Source organism: Miniopterus schreibersii (genome assembly GCF_964146895.1).
Source record: "Miniopterus schreibersii genome assembly, chromosome: 1".
Lineage (NCBI taxonomy): Eukaryota > Metazoa > Chordata > Mammalia > Chiroptera > Miniopteridae > Miniopterus > Miniopterus schreibersii.
The window spans coordinates 42,936,795-42,957,864 of NC_138101.1; the positions used below are offsets into that span (position 1 = coordinate 42,936,795).

At 36.8% G+C, this 21,070-nt stretch overlaps 1 protein-coding gene across 3 annotated transcripts in view; it reads right to left on the reverse strand.

Moving 5' to 3' along the window:
- Nucleotides 1–946: 946 nt before the first annotated feature.
- The window catches only part of CDKL2 (cyclin dependent kinase like 2), a 30,172-nt gene continuing 10,048 nt past the window's right edge, over nucleotides 947–21,070 (reverse strand). For 2 of the 3 annotated variants that reach the window (XM_081133159.1, XM_081133161.1), the window contains 11 exons: nucleotides 20,821–20,933; nucleotides 19,515–19,654; nucleotides 17,657–17,745; nucleotides 15,193–15,328; nucleotides 13,434–13,732; nucleotides 12,750–12,843; nucleotides 9,771–9,894; nucleotides 9,440–9,546; nucleotides 6,751–6,882; nucleotides 3,757–3,845; nucleotides 1,495–3,625 (listed from right to left, as the gene is read on the reverse strand). In XM_081133159.1, coding sequence (XP_080989285.1) covers nucleotides 3,780–3,845; nucleotides 6,751–6,882; nucleotides 9,440–9,546; nucleotides 9,771–9,894; nucleotides 12,750–12,843; nucleotides 13,434–13,732; nucleotides 15,193–15,328; nucleotides 17,657–17,745; nucleotides 19,515–19,654; nucleotides 20,821–20,933 — 1,300 coding nt within the window. In that variant the 3' untranslated portion in view covers nucleotides 1,495–3,625; nucleotides 3,757–3,779. Of the gene's footprint in view, nucleotides 3,626–3,756; nucleotides 3,846–6,750; nucleotides 6,883–9,439; nucleotides 9,547–9,770; nucleotides 9,895–12,749; nucleotides 12,844–13,433; nucleotides 13,733–15,192; nucleotides 15,329–17,656; nucleotides 17,746–19,514; nucleotides 19,655–20,820; nucleotides 20,934–21,070 lie in introns of all 3 variants that reach the window. The other variant, XM_081133160.1, reaches the window with a different exon arrangement.

Sequence of the window (21,070 nt, forward strand, 5' to 3'; positions counted from 1 at the left end):
TAGAAACAGAAAATTTAGTGTGGCAGCAGCAGTAGGTCCTGTTCTTGCCCATGTGCCTTCAGATCTGGCCCGGACTCTTCTGGAGGGTCTAGGAGCAATTTAATAAGCAGATTTTCTACTTAAAAATATGTATAACAGGGAGACAGACAAGTAGGTATACACGTAAGCAAGAGGAGTGATGGTCCCAGGAAGCGGGCTAAAAACAGGGAAGTAACCAATTGAAACGCTTTTGCCATGGGGTGGAGGGGCAGTTTTCAATTCTAGCAGCAACATTAATAGAGATCACTTCCCGGATCCGGAGGCGAGGAAACAGCTGAATGGAGATAAACTGACATAAAAACCTGCTCACTTGACTGAGAGGAGATCCTACCCTAATCTAGGGACAGGAAAACATGCTGAATTGAGATATTTTCACTTAATTTCCCTGATTCTTACTTTCATTCATATTAACCAACAATACAGTTTCCAAAGTTTTGTTAGAACCTTCCTCACTTCTATTGGAGATGACTCCGCATGACAAAGTAGAACAGGAAGGGATGAAATAAGTCTATGCCAAGGGAGGAAATAAAATTTCACTGAGAGCAAAGGAAAATAACATTTTATGGATTTTTTGGGGTTATTTTTGTTTCTTGTTTTTTAAAGAAAATTTTTCAATGTGTGATACATTCAATGTCAGATATCCCCAAACATCTATCAACACAAAGCTCCAAATCACAAGTCACACAAGTTACATACAAGTGATGATGAGTGATGTCAAGTTTTGTAGTCAGGTACTTGGCAGAAGGACATGTTAAGGAACAGATAACACATTTTCAAATTACTTCATGTCTAAAGCTATCAAAAGAAAAAATAAAACCCTTTAAAAAGCAATGTGAGAACATAATTTCTCACTCACAAAGAGGAGTGTTAAGGGCCCATTTCTAACATAAAAACACAACACAAAACAATAGAGAAAAATCCATTTAGTTCATTTCACTAGCAGTTGCCTTAAGGCCTTAGAAGCAATGACCCTGGTGTTTCTAATTCTCTGCCAGTGGCTCAATTACATAGAGGAGGTTCTCAGAAAATAAGGCAATCACATTTTTCGATCTAATCTGACTCACAGCTGAGTACAGATCCAGCTTTATATTGTAGCACACTTAAGATTAAAAACCCAATAATGAGAAAGTCACAAGAGACAATGGGTCTTCTACATTTCTATTTCAATAGGAAGTCAGCTATTCCAATCAAGCAAGGGATTCTCAATCAGGAGAGCCAGGTTCTAAGCCCGAGTCTGTCACAACTTTTACCAGGTAGTCTTTACAAGACATGTTCCTATATGACCAGACAGCTTGTATCACTGGCTGTACAAGAAAATTAACTTGCCATCCCTATATCCAAAATTTCCCAAAAAGAATTAACAGATTATCTCAAACATACTTGTTAAATACCACACAGTGTTGTATATATCGTTTCTAGTTTATTAATTAAATAAATGCAAATAAAAAAACTATGGAGCTCAATAACATATAATATTTATTAACTGTAAAACACACATACACACAACAAGCCCATTTTCCCCACCAGTACATATACATATTTCCTTTTAGTATGTGACTTAATCATATCCTTGTAAGGAAAGACAAAGTAACCTTAAACTGCAAAAAAGAGGATTATTTTAGTTCAGTGTCTATAACCCCAATTTGCAAAATCTCTTTTTCCAGGTAGTTCTGCCAAGGTTCTAACCAGATATGAGTCTCAAGACTCAACTTGGACTTATAGTAAATAATTTTTAGTTCCTTAATTCTAAAGTGCACAAATGTTTTAATAGATAAAAGATGCCAGAAGCAAACACAGAATGAAAAGGTAACTGACCCCTGACCCTCAGACATTGAGGTGACCCTCAGACAAAGGTCATTTGCACACTGACCTTTAAATAGAACTAACACTGAAATAAGCTGGACAGCCATTTGGCTTTTAAGTAGTGTCTGTTTTTTATGCTGTGGTGGCTGTTGACAACATTCTTCAAAGTAAAAGTAATGTTTTAATGTGAGGCCTATTAATGCCTATACACTAATTTTGTTCAGCATGTTAGCCATACCTGGTCTAGTCAAACACCTGGTCAGAGGTTAAAGATAAAGCTTCGAAATCAAGAGCAAACTTTAATTGAGCCACTTAAGGCTTTTAAATTGCAGCCCCTTATTTTGCCTCCTGAATGTCCTACTCTTTTGAGGCTCAAGTAGCTATGGTTAGAATTTTGATAGTAAGCTCCACAGCATAGGTAATAGAGAAAAGTGCTAGTTAAATTGTTGGGCTAAGTTCTAGTTGATGTCTTTTGGGAAAAAAACAACACATTATTAATTGGTTAAGGCAAAAAAAACCCACAAAAATTCTGGTCCCCTTAACAACCATTCTCTAAAATGATAAATGCAGAGCATGACTGGAAACCCAGAAACCAAAAACCTAGGGCCAAACTGGTTTAACTCTTCCACCTAAAAGTTGTGGACCAGTGCATTAGAAAAGATGTGTGTGCTGTAGGTTAATAATTTTGCACCTTGGTTAAAAGCTTTTGGGAAGGCCTAAGTGTTTGAGGAGACAGGAATATCTCTAGGATTTTAGACAGATATTCTGTCTAATATCACCTTCAAACTATCAGTGGATAGGAGTGAAGTCCGGAACAATGGACATTCCCTGCCCAAAGCTGTTGGACTTCAGTAGCAATAGGCCCAGAGAAGAGTAACCAGTCTTAGCCAACTGGTAACCTGCTTGCCATCTCCTAATTCTGTATATATACCTCTTTTGTCACTGAAAAGTTTCAACTCCAAGGTACACCCACAAAATTCTCCTTTCACACTCTTGTTCCAATCACGTTCCTGCTCACAGAAACATTAGCACAAGAATCATATAGCACAGAGGACTATCCAGGACCAGCCGTACCAAACCATTAGAAGTGAAAGGTTTCTTTGCGAAATTTGCATTTAGTGTGGCTCTTAGAAGATCAGCAGAGAGGCAGATTCCCATGATACACTGATCAAACATCACCTATAATCACAGAAACCAAAGAAATACGTCTATCCATAGAGAGCAGTTACATATCTTCTTAAAGCCTAAACACAAGTAAGATTCTTAAATGTGTTTTTATAGTTAAGTTAGAGCAAAGGAAACATTTTCTTTGATCCTAGTTTTTTCATTTTCTTCAACTGATTCTAGTTTTAAGCACCCACATCCACCAAACACACTCCTAAATAAATATACACATTAATGCAGGTAATACACAAAGTTCGATGCATAAGTAACATGAACTTTTATAATGTCTCTTTCTCCCTTTTTTTACTTACTTTTAATCTTGGTTAACTTTAAATAGACAACCTACCAACAGTAAATATACACTCATGTGACAAGAACTGTGTCACTAGTCTTTCATTGGGTGTATCTTGAAATAGCATCAGTGGATTTGAAAGGCGATGGGATAACAGTTGGAGAGGGAAGCTTGTTCAGTCTTCCTTTGAAACACCTGGAAGTCTTTCTCTTTCCTTCTGCAAGACCTTTCTCAGAAAATGCAGGCAGTTCAAAACCACGTGTATCTCCTCCTAGGATATCAGCACTTTTGTTCCAAGAGGATGTCATCTCAAGTGCAAAGCAGCACCTAAAAGCACAGGGGGAATACATGCCACCAAACAGTTTACATAAAATCTTTCTAGGTGTCTATCTCACTTGCTTCCTCACACTGTATATGCAAACACACAAAATATTTCCCATGAAAGGCTATAGACCTACCCAGTTCAGAACTGAACTGGCATTCAGTGCTGGTGTTCCACCCGAGGTAAATCAGCCTCCGAGTCCTCTGACAAGGGAGATCCTGGTACCTGGAAGTCAATAATCCAGCATTACAGATACTCAGTCACTGTAAAAGGCCCACTCCCTGAAAGCCCCAATTCTTGTTGTTCCGATACCAGATGTTTAAAATTAACTATCCATAGTTCAAGTTGCTTGCACAGAAGAAGACGAAGTAAGCAGACATGCTTTGGCCTCTTTGTTGATGCATACTTTTGATGTGCCAGGGCAGTGCAAACACACTACAACCCCTCTCCTACTTATTATCAAACAAACAAACAAAACCCTTTGGGGGGAAAAACAAAAAACACCTGAGGATTAAGGAGAGGAGTCAAAACTTGAAGATGTGCCCCTTCACGTGGGGGTGGTTTTCCAATTTTGTTTTTTATTCCTGTGGCTTTGCCCTAGTCCCAGAGTAGTGAGGAAGTGAAGCAGGCTAAAAGTCTGAAGGAAACCCCATCTTTATAGAGAAACCCGGAAAAGGGGTCCCTGTGGGCCAAAAGGGACAGTGGAATTCTGAAGGGAAGAGAGCTAGAGAAAGGGGCCCTCTAATTCTATATATAAACCCACAGAAATCTCAGTCCACCTCCTGAGATGTGCACATGGATAGCTTCAGACCAGCACAGCAAAGGCTTGGAGAACTAAGCAGAGATTTGACTCACCTATGCAAGCATCCTGAACCACACAAGTATAGGACAGGTGCAAACTAGGACCACGACTTAACTGAGACTTGCATGGCCTCTCACAGAAGCTAAGGCAGAATTTACAATGTCAACCAAACTTGGGTGACTTCCTGCTAAATAAAAAAGTCAACATTTTCCAGAGTATTTTAACAGGACCCAAAGGCTACACAACATAATTTCCACAATGTCTTAGATAAAATTCAAAATTACTGGACATAAAAATATCCAGAAAGTGTGATCAATTCAATCAACAAATATCAATACTGAAGTAGCCCAGATGTTGGAACTTACATATATACTTTAAAGTACCCATTATAACTATGGTACCTGAGATGAAAGAAAATATACTTGAAATGAAGGGACAGGAATTCTTAGCAGAAAACTGGGAGCTCTAAAAAATAACTAAGTGGATACAGTGTTTAGGACTAAAAAATCACAGTACTGAAATCTTAAAACCTCACAGGATGGGCTTAATAGCAGAATGCAAACAACAAAGTAGAGAGTCAAAGAACCTGAAGATAACTTTCAACAATAAAAATAAGTTAAAACCAAAAAAAGAGAGAGAACTTAAAGATAAATCATAGAAATGACCCAAGTCTTAAAAATAGAGAGAAAAAAGATTGAAGAGCATGAACAGAGTTTCAGGAACCTGTGAGGAAATACCAAAAGGTCTAACATGTATGGCACTGGAATCTCAGAAGCAGAAAAGAGACTGTGGCAGAAAGAAAATTTTGAAGAAATAATGACTAAAAACTTCCCCGATTTGCTGTAAGTTTACAGATTCCCCAAACAGGATACAATAAAAACAAAACAAAAACTATGCCTAGACACATCATATTCAAACTAATGAACACGAGAAATAAAGATTAAATCCTGAAGGCAGAGAGAAAATGAAATATTACATACAGGAGAATAATACTTCAAATGCCTGAGAATTTCCCCCCAGAAATCACAGAGACCAGAAAACAGAGAAACAATGTATAGTCCTGAGAGAAAAAAGGTTTAAGACAACCTACCAACTCATATTTTACATACAGTAAAATTCATTTCAGGAATGAGAGCAAAATAAAGTCATTCTCAAATGAAGGAAAACTAAAAGAGTTTATCACCATCAGAACTACTCTGCAAGAAACGCAAGAAGGAAGTTTTTCAGGTGGAAAGAAAATACCAGAAAATAAAACTGTACTCTTTAAGGAAAAAGGAAGATGGAACAGACGGATGTATTTCTGAGGGAAGGGGGGTGGGAGGGCTGGAAAAAGATTTACCAAAGAACTTGCATGCACAACCCATGGACACAGACAACAGTGTGGTGAAGGCCTGGGGAGGGGGCAGGGGCACAGAGGAGGGGGTCCATGGGGGGCGGAAGGGGCATCTGTAATACCTTCAACGGTAAAGATACATTTTTTTTAAAAGAAAGAACAAAATTGGTAAGTAGCTAGATAAATACAGACTACTTTTTCTCATAAATTAAGATATTTATGACTGTTTAAAGCAAAAAGTATGACATATTGTGGTGGAGTTTTCAATGTATGTAACAAAATTCAGGTTGGTGGGAAGGGAAATATGTTTGTAAGGTTTCTACATTTTATAGGGGCCTAATATTTACTCTAAGTAGGCTGTGACAGATTAGTTATACACACACACATATATATGTCACAATATAGAGCAATGGCTAAAAATATAATACAAAGAGATATCCACCAAAAACTAACACTAAAAATATTCAACTACTAAAGGAGACTGGAAAGGGAAAACAGAGGAACAAATAATAAGAAACGAATAATGAAAATAATAAAACAGAGCTAGACCCAAACATATGATAATCACCTTAAATGTTAATGGCCTAAATATTCAGTGCTAGTCAGAATTCTAAAGATATCCCCCTAAGATGCCTATCCCTGCTTGGTCAATTAAACTAATTTAGTTTCTGTGTGAAGGGACTTTGCACATGAAATTAATGTCACTAATCACCTGACCCTACGATGGAGAGATTATCCAGGTGGCCCAATGTAATCACATCGCCCTTAAAAGCAGAAGAGTGAGCGAGAGAGACGAGGCAGAAGAGGTAAGAGGTAAGAGTCAAAGAAGGAAAACGATCCAGCCACTGCTGCTGTCTTTGAAGACGGTAAAACTAAGCCATGAGCCAAAGAATGTGGGTGCCCTCTAGAAGCTGAGAACAATCCCCCGGGGTCAGTCAGCAAGGAAACAGGGATCTCAGTCTCACAACCACATGGAACTAAATTCTGCCAACAACCTGAATGAGCCTGGAAACGGATTCTCCCCTAGAGCCTCCAGAAAGAAATGCAGCCCTGCTGACATCTTGATTTCGGCCTGTGAGACTCTTAAGGAGAGAAGCAGCTTGGCCCAGGCTTCTGACCCATGGAAACTGTGAAATAATAAATGGATATTGGTTTAAGTTGGTAGTAATTTGTTAGCGGCAATAGAAAACTGATACACATTCCAATTAAAAGAATTGGAATTGACAGAATGGATACAAAGACAAGACCCTACTTATATGCTGTTGGCAAAAGGAACACTTTAAATATAAAAACCAGATAGGTTGAAAGTAAATGAAAAATAAAAAATACACCATGGAAACATAAGTATAAGTAGGCTGGAGTGTTTATTTTAATCTCAGATAAAATAGACTTCAAGGCCCAGAGCACTGTGAGAGAGAGAGAGACATCTCATAATGATAAAAGGGACATGTATCAGGAAGACAAAACAATTTAAGTGTGTATGTAACTAAAAATAGAGATTTAAATATGTGAAGCAAAAATAAACAGATGTAAGAGAAAAATAGAAAATTCCACAGTCATCGTAAAAGATTCTGACAGCACTGTTTCAGTAACTGATAAAACTGTAAACAACAAAAAAAATCATTAAGGACATAGAAGACCTGAAGAGCACCACCAATCACCTTAATCTAATTTCACATTTATAGAACATTATATCCAACAACTAAAGAATATACATAATTTTCAAGGGAACAAGTTTAATTTACCAATATAGATGGGCTATAAAACACATCTCGATGAACCTAAAAGAATCAAAATCATACAGAGTATATTCTCTGACGACATGGAATTAAATTAGAAATCAATAATAATAAAATATCTAGGGAAACTTGCAAATATCTAACCATTGAACAAACATTTCTAAGTAACTCATGGGTTAAAGAAGAAATTACAAGGGAAATAAAAAAAATGTTTGGACTGAACAATAATGAAACTACAACATATCAAAATTTGTGGGGAAAAGCTAAAACAGCGCTTACAGGAAAACATGCAGCTATGTATGTAAGTACATAATGTGTGTAGGTGTGTAGGGGGTGGGGGCGTGAAGACATTCCATGGATTATGCAACACTTTACCTAAAATCGACCTTACAGATTTTTCCAGAAGGTACGTAATAGATTTTTATAAATGTGAAAATTTTTGTTATGTACAGAAATGAAACAGTTCAATGTATTATGAATACATAAAGTAAGAGTGCAAGGCAAGTCACAGTGCCTGTCAGGTCTTTTGCTTTCAGTCTCCTGGTGTTTCTCTTTCCATTCAGATTTTCCATGCATAAGCTCATGTTATTTTGGTGTTAATTTGTGTCTTTTGATAAACCTACTTTCTCCTTTACTGTAGTTTAAATACAACTGGAAATTAAACAAGTAAATTGAGAGTAAAAGTGCAGAACCAGTTTATATGTATAAAAGGATTAGTTCAAAACAACAAATAAAAATACTGAAGAAGTGTGAAGGCAGCCAAAGCCTTTTCTTCCATTGACTGGGACTAGATTTGGTTATATCACAGCTGAAAAGTGGTTTTGAACAGTAGTGCATTCTCAAAGAGCAAGTGAAAAATTCTGCACCTTTAAAATCCACATTAAATTTAAGTTTAGAAGTATACAAGGAATTTGTTGAGACTCTGTAGATCCTAAATGTAAAATTTGTGACAGTGGTTAATCTTCAAACACAGGAATTTGTTTAGTTTTTATTACGTTGCTACAGGAATTGTTGGCAAGAGATAAGCCAAAGCAACAGCAGTCAATAAACCTTTTTCTCAGTATCATGGGTAAATGCCTCTTAATCCACCCTCAGCAATATTATTCCCCTTGTTTAGAGAGCTCTACAAAATTATTTTAGGAGTAACAATAGAAAAGAGCATCCCCACAGATAAAGAGGCAACACACAGTCGCTCTCTATGAAATGGAAATGCTTAAGTAATGAGGATGGGGAATTTAATTCCAAAAGTTTCCAGCCATCAAGCAAAGGTGAGAAATCTGAAAAAGTAAAGGGAAAGTACAATGATACATATCCAAAGTTTGTAGTGAGTTATGGTTGGCTCAGGAGATTTAAAAATTTGCTGGTTTTCATAATGTAAAAATGAGTGATATGATTGTTGTTGACATAGAAGTAGCAGAAGCATAAATATTCTTAAGAGTTAAGAGAAAAAAAAAAGAAAAAAAAAAAGAGTTAAGAGAAAGAAAAATTATAGAAAAAGATGACTGTAGAGAATAGCAAATCTTTAACATGGATGAAGTGGATCATCTTGGGGCAAAGTATCGAACAGACAATACATTTTAAAAGAATAAAAACAATTTCAGAGTTTTACTCTTTGAAAGATAGATTATAACTCTGAGGCTAATGCAGTGAAATACTATAAGCTACTACAAAACCTGTAGTTATATGAAAGCCATAGCTAGGCCACACACACACACACACACACACACACACGAGCCCGCAAGTGTGCACAAACATTTTTAATTATAAAAAATCGATTACTACCAAGCTGTGAAATGTTAATATAAATATATATGTCATAAAGGTACCAAGTTCAATGAACCATAATACAAAATTTAACAAGCAAAATTTTATAGGTCCCACCTAAGATGCTTGAACAGGAAGTGTAAGAGTCCCAAGTTCCATGTGACCTAGAGTATTTCTGTACCTGATGCAGCGCAACACTGGCAGCATGCGAGTCAATAGCAGCCAGGGAAGGAATTCGAGATTCTGAAAGATTTTTGTTCTCTTTCCTCACTAGCCTGGAATTCCGAGCTGCATAAAAACAACCATAAGCACAGTGGGAAATTAGACATTTTTGTTAGTGCTTCACATTCTACATCTGTCCCCTGTGTGTACCTACTGAACATTAAGTCTGTACATATTTACATCCTTAAATATGTAAAGTTACTATGAATTTTTAATATTCTGTTCATTCAATGTACATTTTAAATAATGTAAACAAAAGGGCTGCAAAAATAAAAGCATCGTAAACATACCTGTGCCTTCCAAGGCTCTCAGTTCAGGGAGATGGTTATAGTTTAATTCAGGCAAATGGACATCTGTCTTCGAGTACTCTCTTCTTTTCTTATTTGCCTGAAGGAGGCTCTTCTCACTAGTGACCTAATAGCATCAGAATGGTTGACACAAATGAATTAGCTCCCAGGTAAGCTGGGCTTGCCCCTTTTCTAACTACTATATTCATATCCTAAAATTTACGGAATTGAAGGTCCAGAATAACACAAAATTTGAAGGACAGCAATAACATAAAACAGTTTATCTAATTATTTCAAACTTCCTCCTCAGTAAATTTATTTAAGTTGCTGACAAGTGGATTACTAGCTGATATGAGTTTCTCCTTCTCTGTCTCCGTCTCCCAACCTTCAGTTAGGTCCTGGCAGTCAGCAAAAGGTTAGCAGATGGGCATCGGGCCAGCAAGGTCAGGCCTTCTGACAAACACTTGTGAGCTTTTCAGCATATAGCTGCTTAATTTTGAACAGTTCGTCTTGCCATGTAGGTCACATGTCCGAGCTTGTTTTTGGCTTTCCCAATGTAATCTTCTCACTCATTTAAAAAATATTTGTCCTTGTTGTGCTCCTCAGAGTTAGCACATGATACTGTCTCCTAGGAACAGTTTATTAAGAATTACAACTTCAATTATTTTCCTAATCTTAGTATTATTACTTCTTAGTTGATAAAGTCTGAAAAGATAATAAAGTGAAGAATAGGAGGGGCACTTCAACTCTGCTCCTTTATGAATTTGACATGTTTCCAATCTGTTTCACTTGAGAAACAGAGTCTATTATCTTTTCCACATTTTCAAAACAGATGATATATAGAGTGTGTGATTTGCTTAAAACAAACAAAAAAACCCTATATATAATAAAATCATACATGTATGTGTATATACATATGTATGTATGTACAATGAAATACACACACAAACACATGTAATGACAGTGTTAAGTCACTGAGGTTCCTTGATGTCTTAGTAACATCCTGTGAATTATGCCACTCTGCCTCCCACAAAGTCCTCAGAAGTCCTGAAGTTAGCTTTTGAGTTTTTTTCTTTTGGATGTTTCTGTTTGTTTTTTTAATAGAATAAGTGCTAAGGTTCTTGGTTCAAATCGGCTACAAAATAAAATAATTAGTTCAAAAAACCCTATCAGCAAATGCAAATAAAACAAAAATAAAATAAAATAAAATAAAAAAGAATGAGTCCAAACTACTAGATTTACAAATTCAAAGAGTGGCAATTAAAATGCATAAGAGATGTTTATAATAATATTTATTCACATCTCAGAATTAGGGGATGAAGCAAGGGAAAGGGGTATTGATCTTCAACCTGGAAGCTGAAGAAAGTTTAGGCTCAGCTGTGTCTCCCTTAATTTCCCAGCTGGGTCTTCCCCCACTCATCTTTACCTCCTGTTTTGATCGCCTCTCCCAAAGAAGGGTAAACAGAAACAAGATCTAAAATTACTAGCTAGTGATGGTTACGCAGAGCCTGAAAGAAGGCTGATATTAATTCCAGAAAAATGGTATTGAGCCGGCTATTTGGAAAAGCCTCACTGAGCAAAATAATCTTCGAAAGCAGACCAGGAATGGAAAACACAAAATATCCACAAAGAAATCAAAAAGTAGGGTATGTCAAAAGGAAAGTACTATGGGTACAGACAGTGTAGGCTAAGAAAAATTAAAAGACAAGCAAATACAATGTCCAAATCCTGAGAGATGAAAAGAAAAGCTATATTTTTCAGCCCCGAGGATAATGAAAAAAGTAGAGAAAAAAATTGTGAGAAAAATACTCTATTGGGAATACGTCCATACCTCTTTCCCTGGCAGAATTCATCAGCATTTCTTAAGCAGTTTCAAAGGGCTAGACACTGATGTCGGTGTGGGGGAGAGCAGTGAGGGAACAAAGCACAAACCCCTGCCTTGGAAGCTTACATTTTAGCTGGGGAAACAGGCAATGTATAAATAAGAGAATACAGAGGATGTCAAGTATATATGCTGGAAAAAAATTAAGCAAGGTGAGAGGAGAGAAAGTAATAGGAGACAAAAGGAGTAATAATATTAGGGAAGACCTCATAATAAGGTTTCATGTAACCCAAGGAAGAGAAAAAGCAAAATTTTTTTGATTATCTGGAGGATGTTTTCTAAAGCAGAGAAAACAAGTACAAAAACCTAAATGTGGGAGCATGTCTGGCCATGTTCCAGGAATAACAAGGAAATCAGTGTGGTTGGAACAGATTGATCAAGGACGAGAGGAGCTACGAATGGGATACATGGATGGGGAGTGTCATTGGGGGACCTAACGACTCTACAAGGACTTGGGTCTTTACCCAGAGATGGAGGCTTTTGAGTGGAAGAGTGATGATGATTTAACTTAACTTTCAAAAGAAGCTATCTTGAGCATGCATAATAACGCTCCTTGGAAGCTTCAGAAGACATATGAACCTTTTACATGCTTCTATTACAATCTGACACTACGATTTAATCAGATGATCCTCTACTAGACCATGAGCTCCTTGAAGAGAAAGATTGACTCATTAATCTCCAGTGTCTTAAACATAATAGATAATCAATAAATATTTATTGAATGAATAAATATACTTTCACCAAAAATCCAGTGTGGGTAAGATAAGACAATTTACCTTCCCCCTACTCTAAAAAAGAACTGATTGCCAACCATTAGGTTAAGAAAAGTTACTGTTGCCTAAAGAATTAAAACAGATGTCATTTTAATGACATCTTATATTTTAACTTCCAGATTTATAATACTTTATAAAACTTACTTAAACTTTAAGAGTTTCACGTTTATGATTATGGCAGGCTGGGAAGATATATGCATAATTAAGGTTCCATTTTATGATCTGTCCCCAAATAAAATTCTCAGTTCTTCAGTATTATATTTAATATTAATGAAAGTCTAGAAATGGCTTTGCTTGCTCTTCTACCACTGAGAACCGTTCACTTACTGGTGTGGTCACATTAATATTACAGATGCCTGACGGAGCATGTTTATTTGGTTTAACAAATGGAATACAATACTTCTTGGTTTTCTCATCCACTCTGTAACAACGACAAAAAATTTAAGTTAGAACCAGCAGTAATTATTTTTCAAGCACAAAACAAATTACATAGCACCAAGTGACATGCAGTTTAATCAGCATTTAATGCCTGTTCTTAAATATACTAAGCACACAGGTCTGGTAAAGACATTCTGTCCTTTACTGTTATACTCATGCCTCCCACCAGTTCCCAACTCCAACCAAATAAATTACCTTCCTTTCAGCAAAATTCCCAAAAGGAGCTTCTTTGTACCACTAAGTGCCCATAGCCATAACATGCAGCAACAGACCTTCAAAACCAACTATCTCTTTTATTATGACAACCTCCTTTCATGTCATTAGACTAAACAACTGTAGATTCTCTTCACCTTAAACAATGCAACCCTACTTTCTTAGGACTCGGGTTAATTTTTTGACCAAATGCTAATAATTTTCATTACATAGGCCAAAAAGTCTTTTGAAACAGCAGCCTGACAAGAATGAAGAGTACCCAGAAGCCTGAGAGCAATACAACAGGACTGAACTGACGACCACTTACAATTTGCAAATATATCCTTAACAACCTTTTGTTCTTATTTTCTTAATTCATACCTGTAACTCTGAACTCCTGGGATAGTCCCCATTCCAGAATTACTACTGGGAGCTACGGCAGAAAGACTGTGTGTCAGTGGGGGAATGGCCGTGCCTGGATTCCTTGTGTGGTCCACGCTGCCATTGCTGCAATCTCTGAGGCTTGTTGAAGGCACTGTTTTGATGTGGCTAGTCCCGTTGTCATGGAGACAGCTAGCATTTGAAGCTCGACTGATTTTTTCAACTTTTTCTCCATCAATTTTTGACCCTTTTATTTTAAATACTCTAGCATCCTTAATTTTGGGATCAGCGTTGGAATCCTGACCAATAATAAAAATGTTAATAACATTCATGATCTGAGGAGAATGAAAAAATCACCTCTGCCTGATAAAGTACTTGTCAACTAAACTAGAATTCCATAGATATCACCCTTCTGTGCCCGTTTTCTTTATTCTCCCTATGGAATTAAAATTAAACCCAAGATTCTGGGTTTAATCAGACATTTATTTATTTTGAATGGAAATGTAATTCACACTAGCTCTGATGTGCACAGGGTGGGGCAAAAGTAGTTTTACAGTTGTTTGTATGGAAAATAATACAGTAATTAATAAATAATAAAACAAGAATAAACTCTGAGTTTCACGTACTCATACCTATAAGCCTACTATTGCCCCACCCTGTGCACATCAGATTTATACTATGTATATAATTTATATTTTAGTGGGAAAAACCTGGAAGAGGTATCAAGCATGCCCACTTTTGTTCTTACATATTTAGTCAGGAAACACAAAACCAACAAGTTTCTTCTTTTGGTTCACTTGAGAAAACGGGAGTGGGTTGGCTGTGGATTTGAATTACCTTACCAAGAACTAATTCATACCAGGAAAAGTAAACTTCAAATAAATTCAATATCCAAATCTCAATTTTAAAATGTTCTACTTAATATATAAAATTCTAAAAATGACATTTTCTTTCCGATCGTTTAAGGGGAAAAAATGGTGTGCATGTGTGTTTGTGTCCACATATTTGTATGTGGGTACACACATAAGGTTCTATCAGGGATGAGGAACCCTTTTTCTGCCACAGGCGATTTGGATATTTATAACATCATTTGTGGGCCATACAAAATTATTAATTTTGTATAAACTTAAAAATTAGCTAACTTAAAAATTAGGTATGAAAAAAGCTCCTAGATTTGTTGAATTTCGAGTCCCACCTGCGGTTGCCTTGGCAGGGCCAGACCAAATGATTTCATGGGCTGAATAGGGCCCACAGGCTGGACATTCCCCATCCCTGGCAATGTTCTTGGACAAGCCCTATTGCAAAGTCTGGTACACAGCAGGCACTCACTCCATGATACATTAAGATTTTTTAAACATAGAATGTCTACAGAGAAGATACGTTTTTAAAAAAGCTAAAAATTCATTTGTACCCCACTCAGAAATTTTTTTATTCTTCATTTTTTTCCCCCTCCAAAAACTGAAGGGCATATTAAATTTAAAATTTAATACACATAAGCCTTGGCCAGTGTTGCTCAGTGGTTAGAGTGTCAGGGTGTGGGTTCAATTCCCCGTCAAGGGCAGGTACCTGGGTTGCAGGCTCAACCCCCAACCCTGGTCTGGGTGTGTTTGGGAGGTAACCAATCAATGTGTCTTTCTTACACGGATGTTTCTCTCTCTCCCCTTTCCCTTCCACTCTCTAAAAATCAATGGAAAAAATATCCTTGGGTGAGAATTAACAACAACAAAAACTTAATACACATGAAAACATGGACATTTACCTGCACCACAAGTGTGTTTCTCTCCTCGCCTAAGAAGTCATCTTTTTCTTTTTCCTTCTTTCTGTTTTGGGATTTTTTAGTTAAAGAAATATTTCTAGCATCTTTCTGTATTTTTAACTGTAGTTCCTGAGAAAACCTGCATAAAAATACATTTGCCAATAAAATAAGATTGTGTGAGAAAGATAAATCAAGGTAAAAATTGGTTTGCAAGATACTGATTGTTAAAGATGGAGTATTAAACTAGGCTGTGTTGTTTAAAATGAGAAAAATTATGGCCTAGATTAGCAGTTCTCAAGAGGTAGTGCGTATACCCCTGGGAATCACTAAGAACCTTTCAGGAGGTTCAAAAGGTGAAAGCTGTTCTTATCTCAATGCGAAGATGACTTCCTTTCCATCCCGTTAACATCTGTGTGGATGGTCTAAAAGCAACGGTGGGTAAAACCGCTGGCGCCTCAACAAGAGCGAAGCAGTGGTGCTGAGCTGCACCAGCAGTCACTGTATCCTTCATAGCCACACATTCTCAGTTAAAAAAAAACCAAAAAGGCAGTTTGTTAAAGGATGTCCCTGATAAAGTATTAATTTTATTAAATCTAAATCCTTGAACACATGTCTTTTTTCATAGTCTGTGTGACAAGATGGGAATATGCAAAAAGCACTTCTGCTGCAAACTGAAGGGCAATGGTTGTCTTAAGAAAAGCGCTGCCCTAGCCTGGCCAGCATGGCTCAGCAGTTGAGCATCGACCTAGGATCCAGTAGAGATCGGGGTTGATTCCCGGTCAGGGCATATGCCCGGATTGCGGGCTCGACACCCCCACCTCCCCGGCCCCCCGGTTGGGGGCGTGTAGGAGGCAGCTGATCAATGACTCTCTCATCATTGATGTTTCTATCTCTCTCTCCCCCCTCCCTTCCTTTCTCTGAAATCAATAAAAAATTTTTTTTTTTTTTAAAAAGAAGAGCTGCCCTAACCAGTTTGGCTCAGTGGTTAGAGTGTCAGCCTGAAAACTAACAGGCCCCGGATTTGATTCCAGCCAAGAGCACATAACTCCTGTGCAGGCTCGATGGGCCATGCAGGAGGCAACCAATCAATGTGTCTCTCTCACATTGATGTTTCCCTCTCCCTCTCTCCCTTCCACTCTCTCTGAAAAGCAATGGAAAAAAATATCCTCGGGTGAGGATTAAAATAAAAAAGAAGAAAAGCACTGTGTGATTGCCTGAGACACAAACTACACTAGCCACTTTTTTCACAGAACATTTTTAGTTGAAAGAAAGACTGACAGAAAAACTATTGTTATTCAGATGGTGTATTTGGCAGACGGTTTCTTTTAACAAATGAACAAAAGAGACTGTCACTTCAAGGAAAACAATTGTTAATATTTGTGTCAATAAAATTCAAATTTTTATGCAAAATTAGAATTCTGGTAAACTTGTATCCACTACTGTGAGCTTAGCAGATTCCCAATACTTAAAGACTTTCCTGATGAGATAGAATGTGACTTTTTTGTATTATATAATGAAATATGTCAACATTTTAAAGATCTGCATAACAGCAAAGCAGTATTTTCCAAATGACTAATGTATGACGTTACAAAAGTATACGTGGGTAAAAGATCTATTCGAAGCTCAAGATGGATTTTCACGTAACAGGGTAAAAAAAGCTAATTGATGTAGTTTCAGATTCCACAACCAACATTTAAGAAACTACCACTGTCGAGTTTTGGTATAGCATCAAAGTTTTTGGTATAGAATCAAAGAAGAATGCCCACAATTATCTGAAAAACTATTAAAATACTCTTCCATTTTCCAACAACATAGTTGTATGAGATCAGAGTTGTTTCATATATTTCAAACAACACAACAAATCACAACTAATTGAATGTAGAAACAAATGGGAGAACCCAGGTATCTTTTACTAAGCTACATATCAATTAGACTTGTAAAAGTATAAAGCAATGTCATTACCACTCATCTCACTTTTTTTTTTTTTTGCTTTCTCAGCTACAATGATGCCAGGAGCTCAAACAGCACGAGAGAACATGCCAACAGCTCTGGCACACCAAGGTCTCCAGCACATCAGCAGTGTCAGCAGGGTCATACGACTGGGTGTGGGATGAGTTTGGCAGCAACAGGAGATGGCACTTTTGCAAATGCATCAGCACTCAAGATGACGGCATCACACAGCTGGTAGCAACATAGAAATCAGTGGCCTGAGTGGTACATGTCACCACAGGAAGACAGAAAGAAAAGCAGGAAGTGACTGCTTCGTGAAAACCTAGAGCCCTAAGTTAGTGAGTACAGAGCCACTCCTACAAATTCCATGGCTGCTAAAGGTGAATGGAGGTAGGGTGGTAAATATTTGAGATCCTATAAAAGTAGGTGGGTAAAGAAATACTGTCTGTTACTGTTACGGAGACCTTACTTCAACTCTAGGTTGGGGTGACCTCAAAAACTTGAGTCAGTACTATACCTCTCAGCAAATCCATCCATATTAAAGAAATCATGGTGCAGGAGCTCAGCACAGAAGGGCCTTTTGTCTGGATCAATATGTAAGCATTTCTGGAAAACAAAAAAATACAGCTCATATTAAAAAAAAAACTGCCTACAGTTAAATTTCTAAATATAGGAAATACATCTTTATAGTCCATAAACTTTAAACATCTATAATAAATGAAAAAGAATAGAGCACACATCTAGACAATGACCACCAACAGTTGCTAATATCACAAAAAGAAAGACCACCGGATATTGTAATCAAGCTCTAGCTCTACTTTAAATTTATAAGAAATACAGGACACAGAGGAACAAGTTATAAGGAATAAACCACCTAGTTTCTTCAACAAATAAATGGCAAGGTTTAAACAAACAAAAAGAAGAGATGAAGATGAGCTCATAAATTAAGAATCTCAATAACTAATTGCTCAATATGTAGACTTTATGTGAACCCTAATTTAAACTATAAGAAGGAATTATGAGAAAATCAATGAAACTTTGAGCATTAGATGTTTTATGATATTAAGAAATCATGGTGAAATTTTAAAATGTAAAGCCCTTGCAGAGTGGAAGGGAAGGACCTGCTCTGTGCTGATTATTGCACTAGATGCTCTGCACAGATGATTTTATTATGATGCAGGTCTTGTTTTGATTAATTGAAACCACTCAGTGCCAGTAAAAATAAAAGGGACTCAAGAAGTAGCTTTAAGTGAACAAGAAAAGTTACACATATAATTAAGGTATCTATAAGTGAGAAATATAATATCTGGGATTTGCTTCAAATGCTCCAGAAAAGGGTAAGGAGGATATAGACAGATGACAGAAGACTGTCGAGAGGTTGCTAATTGTTGAAGTCAGATGACAGGTATATGAGGGTTCACTGTATTGCTATTCTTTCTACTTTCTTTTCTGTTTGAAAATTTCTATAATAAAATGTTTTAGAAGTTATATGATTCTGCTATAAGGGACATAAGCTAAACAATAATTTTATTTTTATTTCCTATAAATCACTTTATAGATAGATCATAAAGCGGGTCTCAATGAAAAATATTTGCATGTGTAGAGAATTATGTAGAGAAGTAGAAATGTATTACTCTGAGAGCTTATTAAAATTAGTTATAAGTTCACTAAACTTTTTTAATGAGCTATATAGAAAACTTAAAAAGCAAAAAAAGATCCTGGATAAATATTATGTGATCCTGGTGTCTTAGAGGTACTTATTTTATCAATACTGTAGGACAATTCTAACTAATAAGAATTCTTTGAGCTAATAATTCCAAAATGTCCACTTTTAGAGACAATTTGATCCACTGAGACTCCTCCTAATATCTTCCTCAATCAAACACAAGGCAAAGGTAATGATAATATGTAAATTAGCTTCAGCAAATCCAGTGGCTAAGCAAAAGCCCCTCTAACTATACACCACAGATCGCTTCTTGGCCTTCTGGCTAACATCAAGTGTAATAATACACCTTAGGACATAATCCTATGCCCTATACTTTAATTTTCCTGCTACTCTACCTTCTTTTTATTTTCTTATCCTACTTTTCTCCTCTTTTCCACTTAAACAGGCTTGGATTTTAAATGTTAAATATTTTAAAAATCATTATGAGGATGTCATCACACTTAAAACATGCTAGATAGCACTAAATGATTTCTTACGTGAAATTTTCAAGTCTTTATCTCTGAAGTCCACCCCCACCCCTCAACACACACATACAGATACATGAAATTGTTAACCTGAAGGATCAACTAAACAAGAACAAAAAGAATAGAAAGCCAAGTCTCAATAATATAAATTCCCTGTCAGAAAGTGAAAGAACAAGTATGGTTACCTTTGCTAAATTGATCACAACTTCGGAGAGCTTGGGGTAGCGTCTTTCAAGTGGTTCCATTTCCTTAATTTCAGGCAATCTTACTCCAGCAAACACGGGGTTTTTATAAAACAGCTCCTGATGCCTTGGAATGAGATTACCTGGAGGGGAGAACAGCACCCATCTCTGTCATTATGCATTGTGAGAGAAATGTCAGAGAGACAGGTGATGTGGATTAGAGAAAAGCGGAACACAGCTTGTGGAACTGGGGCTCTCTGCAAAATCAACCAAAGACAGCGCTCTTAACGTGGTGGCACCAGCAGTCTTTATAGCAGTTTTGACCTAAGTCAACCCAAGGAAATGAACATTCTTATCTCAACATACCCATTTAGAAAAGTTCACATGGCAGTAAACATAGAACTAAAGACATGAGGAGCACAGGAAAAGCAGAAGTAAAGCATTTTATAATTTTTTAAATATAACTACCAGCACTTCATCTCTAACACCAAAGCATAAAAGTGCTGACTAAAGCAACGAAAATATTAAGAGTCATATGGTTAGAATCTAATCTAGATATATCAATCTTACCGTTTAGGAATTTAATTTTTGGTCAACTGAATTTGTAACTATGTCTAAGGTCTGATTTGAACACTTTTATCTTTTTTCTCAACTTCATACCTATTCAAGCATAAAATACATATGAAACCATTATATTGTTTGTTGAATTTCTAACCTACAGACTTAAAATCCAATAATTAAATAGGCCCCAAGTATTTTACCATTGTTTCGATTTTCCAAGCTCTGTCTCCCAACATGAAGTTGATTATTTCAACAAATGTAAGAATACTGTGACAGTCTAGCTTTGACATTTCATCCAAAGCACTAACAACAAAAGTCATGTCTGCAGCAAGATTAAACTACCTTGGAAGTCTCTGTGTCTATCAATTTGAAGGTGAGGATGAAAGTATAGTCATATTACACCCAATGCTTGGTGACCCATAGGTAATAAGTGATCATTTGCATCCTGTCTGTGGGTGACTTACTGAATGCAAAAGTGCAGAGAAATATGTATAACTTTTGTTCTTTAGTTCAGGGGGAAGTGGGGCTCTCTCTGCAAAATCAACCAAAGACAGTGTTCTTAACGTGGTGGTACCCCGCAGTCTTTACAGGTGGGTGAAAGTATGATTAAGACCATATATCACACAGACCAAGGCCAGACTGAAAATGAAGTTTTCCTATTTGCTTCCTACCTTGCTAAATCAATGCAAACAAGCAAAAAACATAGGAGGAAACCTCTAAAATTTAAAATGCAGGCGTATAATCTTACCTAAACACATCATAATATGATATAGCTGATCAATATCAGAATCTCCAGGAAAGAGGGGTTCTCCCATGAGCATTTCAGTTACCAGACAGCCGATGGCCCACACATCGACAGCCCTGGAAGAAAAGCAATATGGGTAAAATCTGGGGTCCTAATGTGTTTACTGTGACTGAATCTGCTCTGCATATTACTACCGAGTATTCTAGGTATTAAGAAGAGTAGTAGCAAGCTTTATCTTACCTATAAAAACACA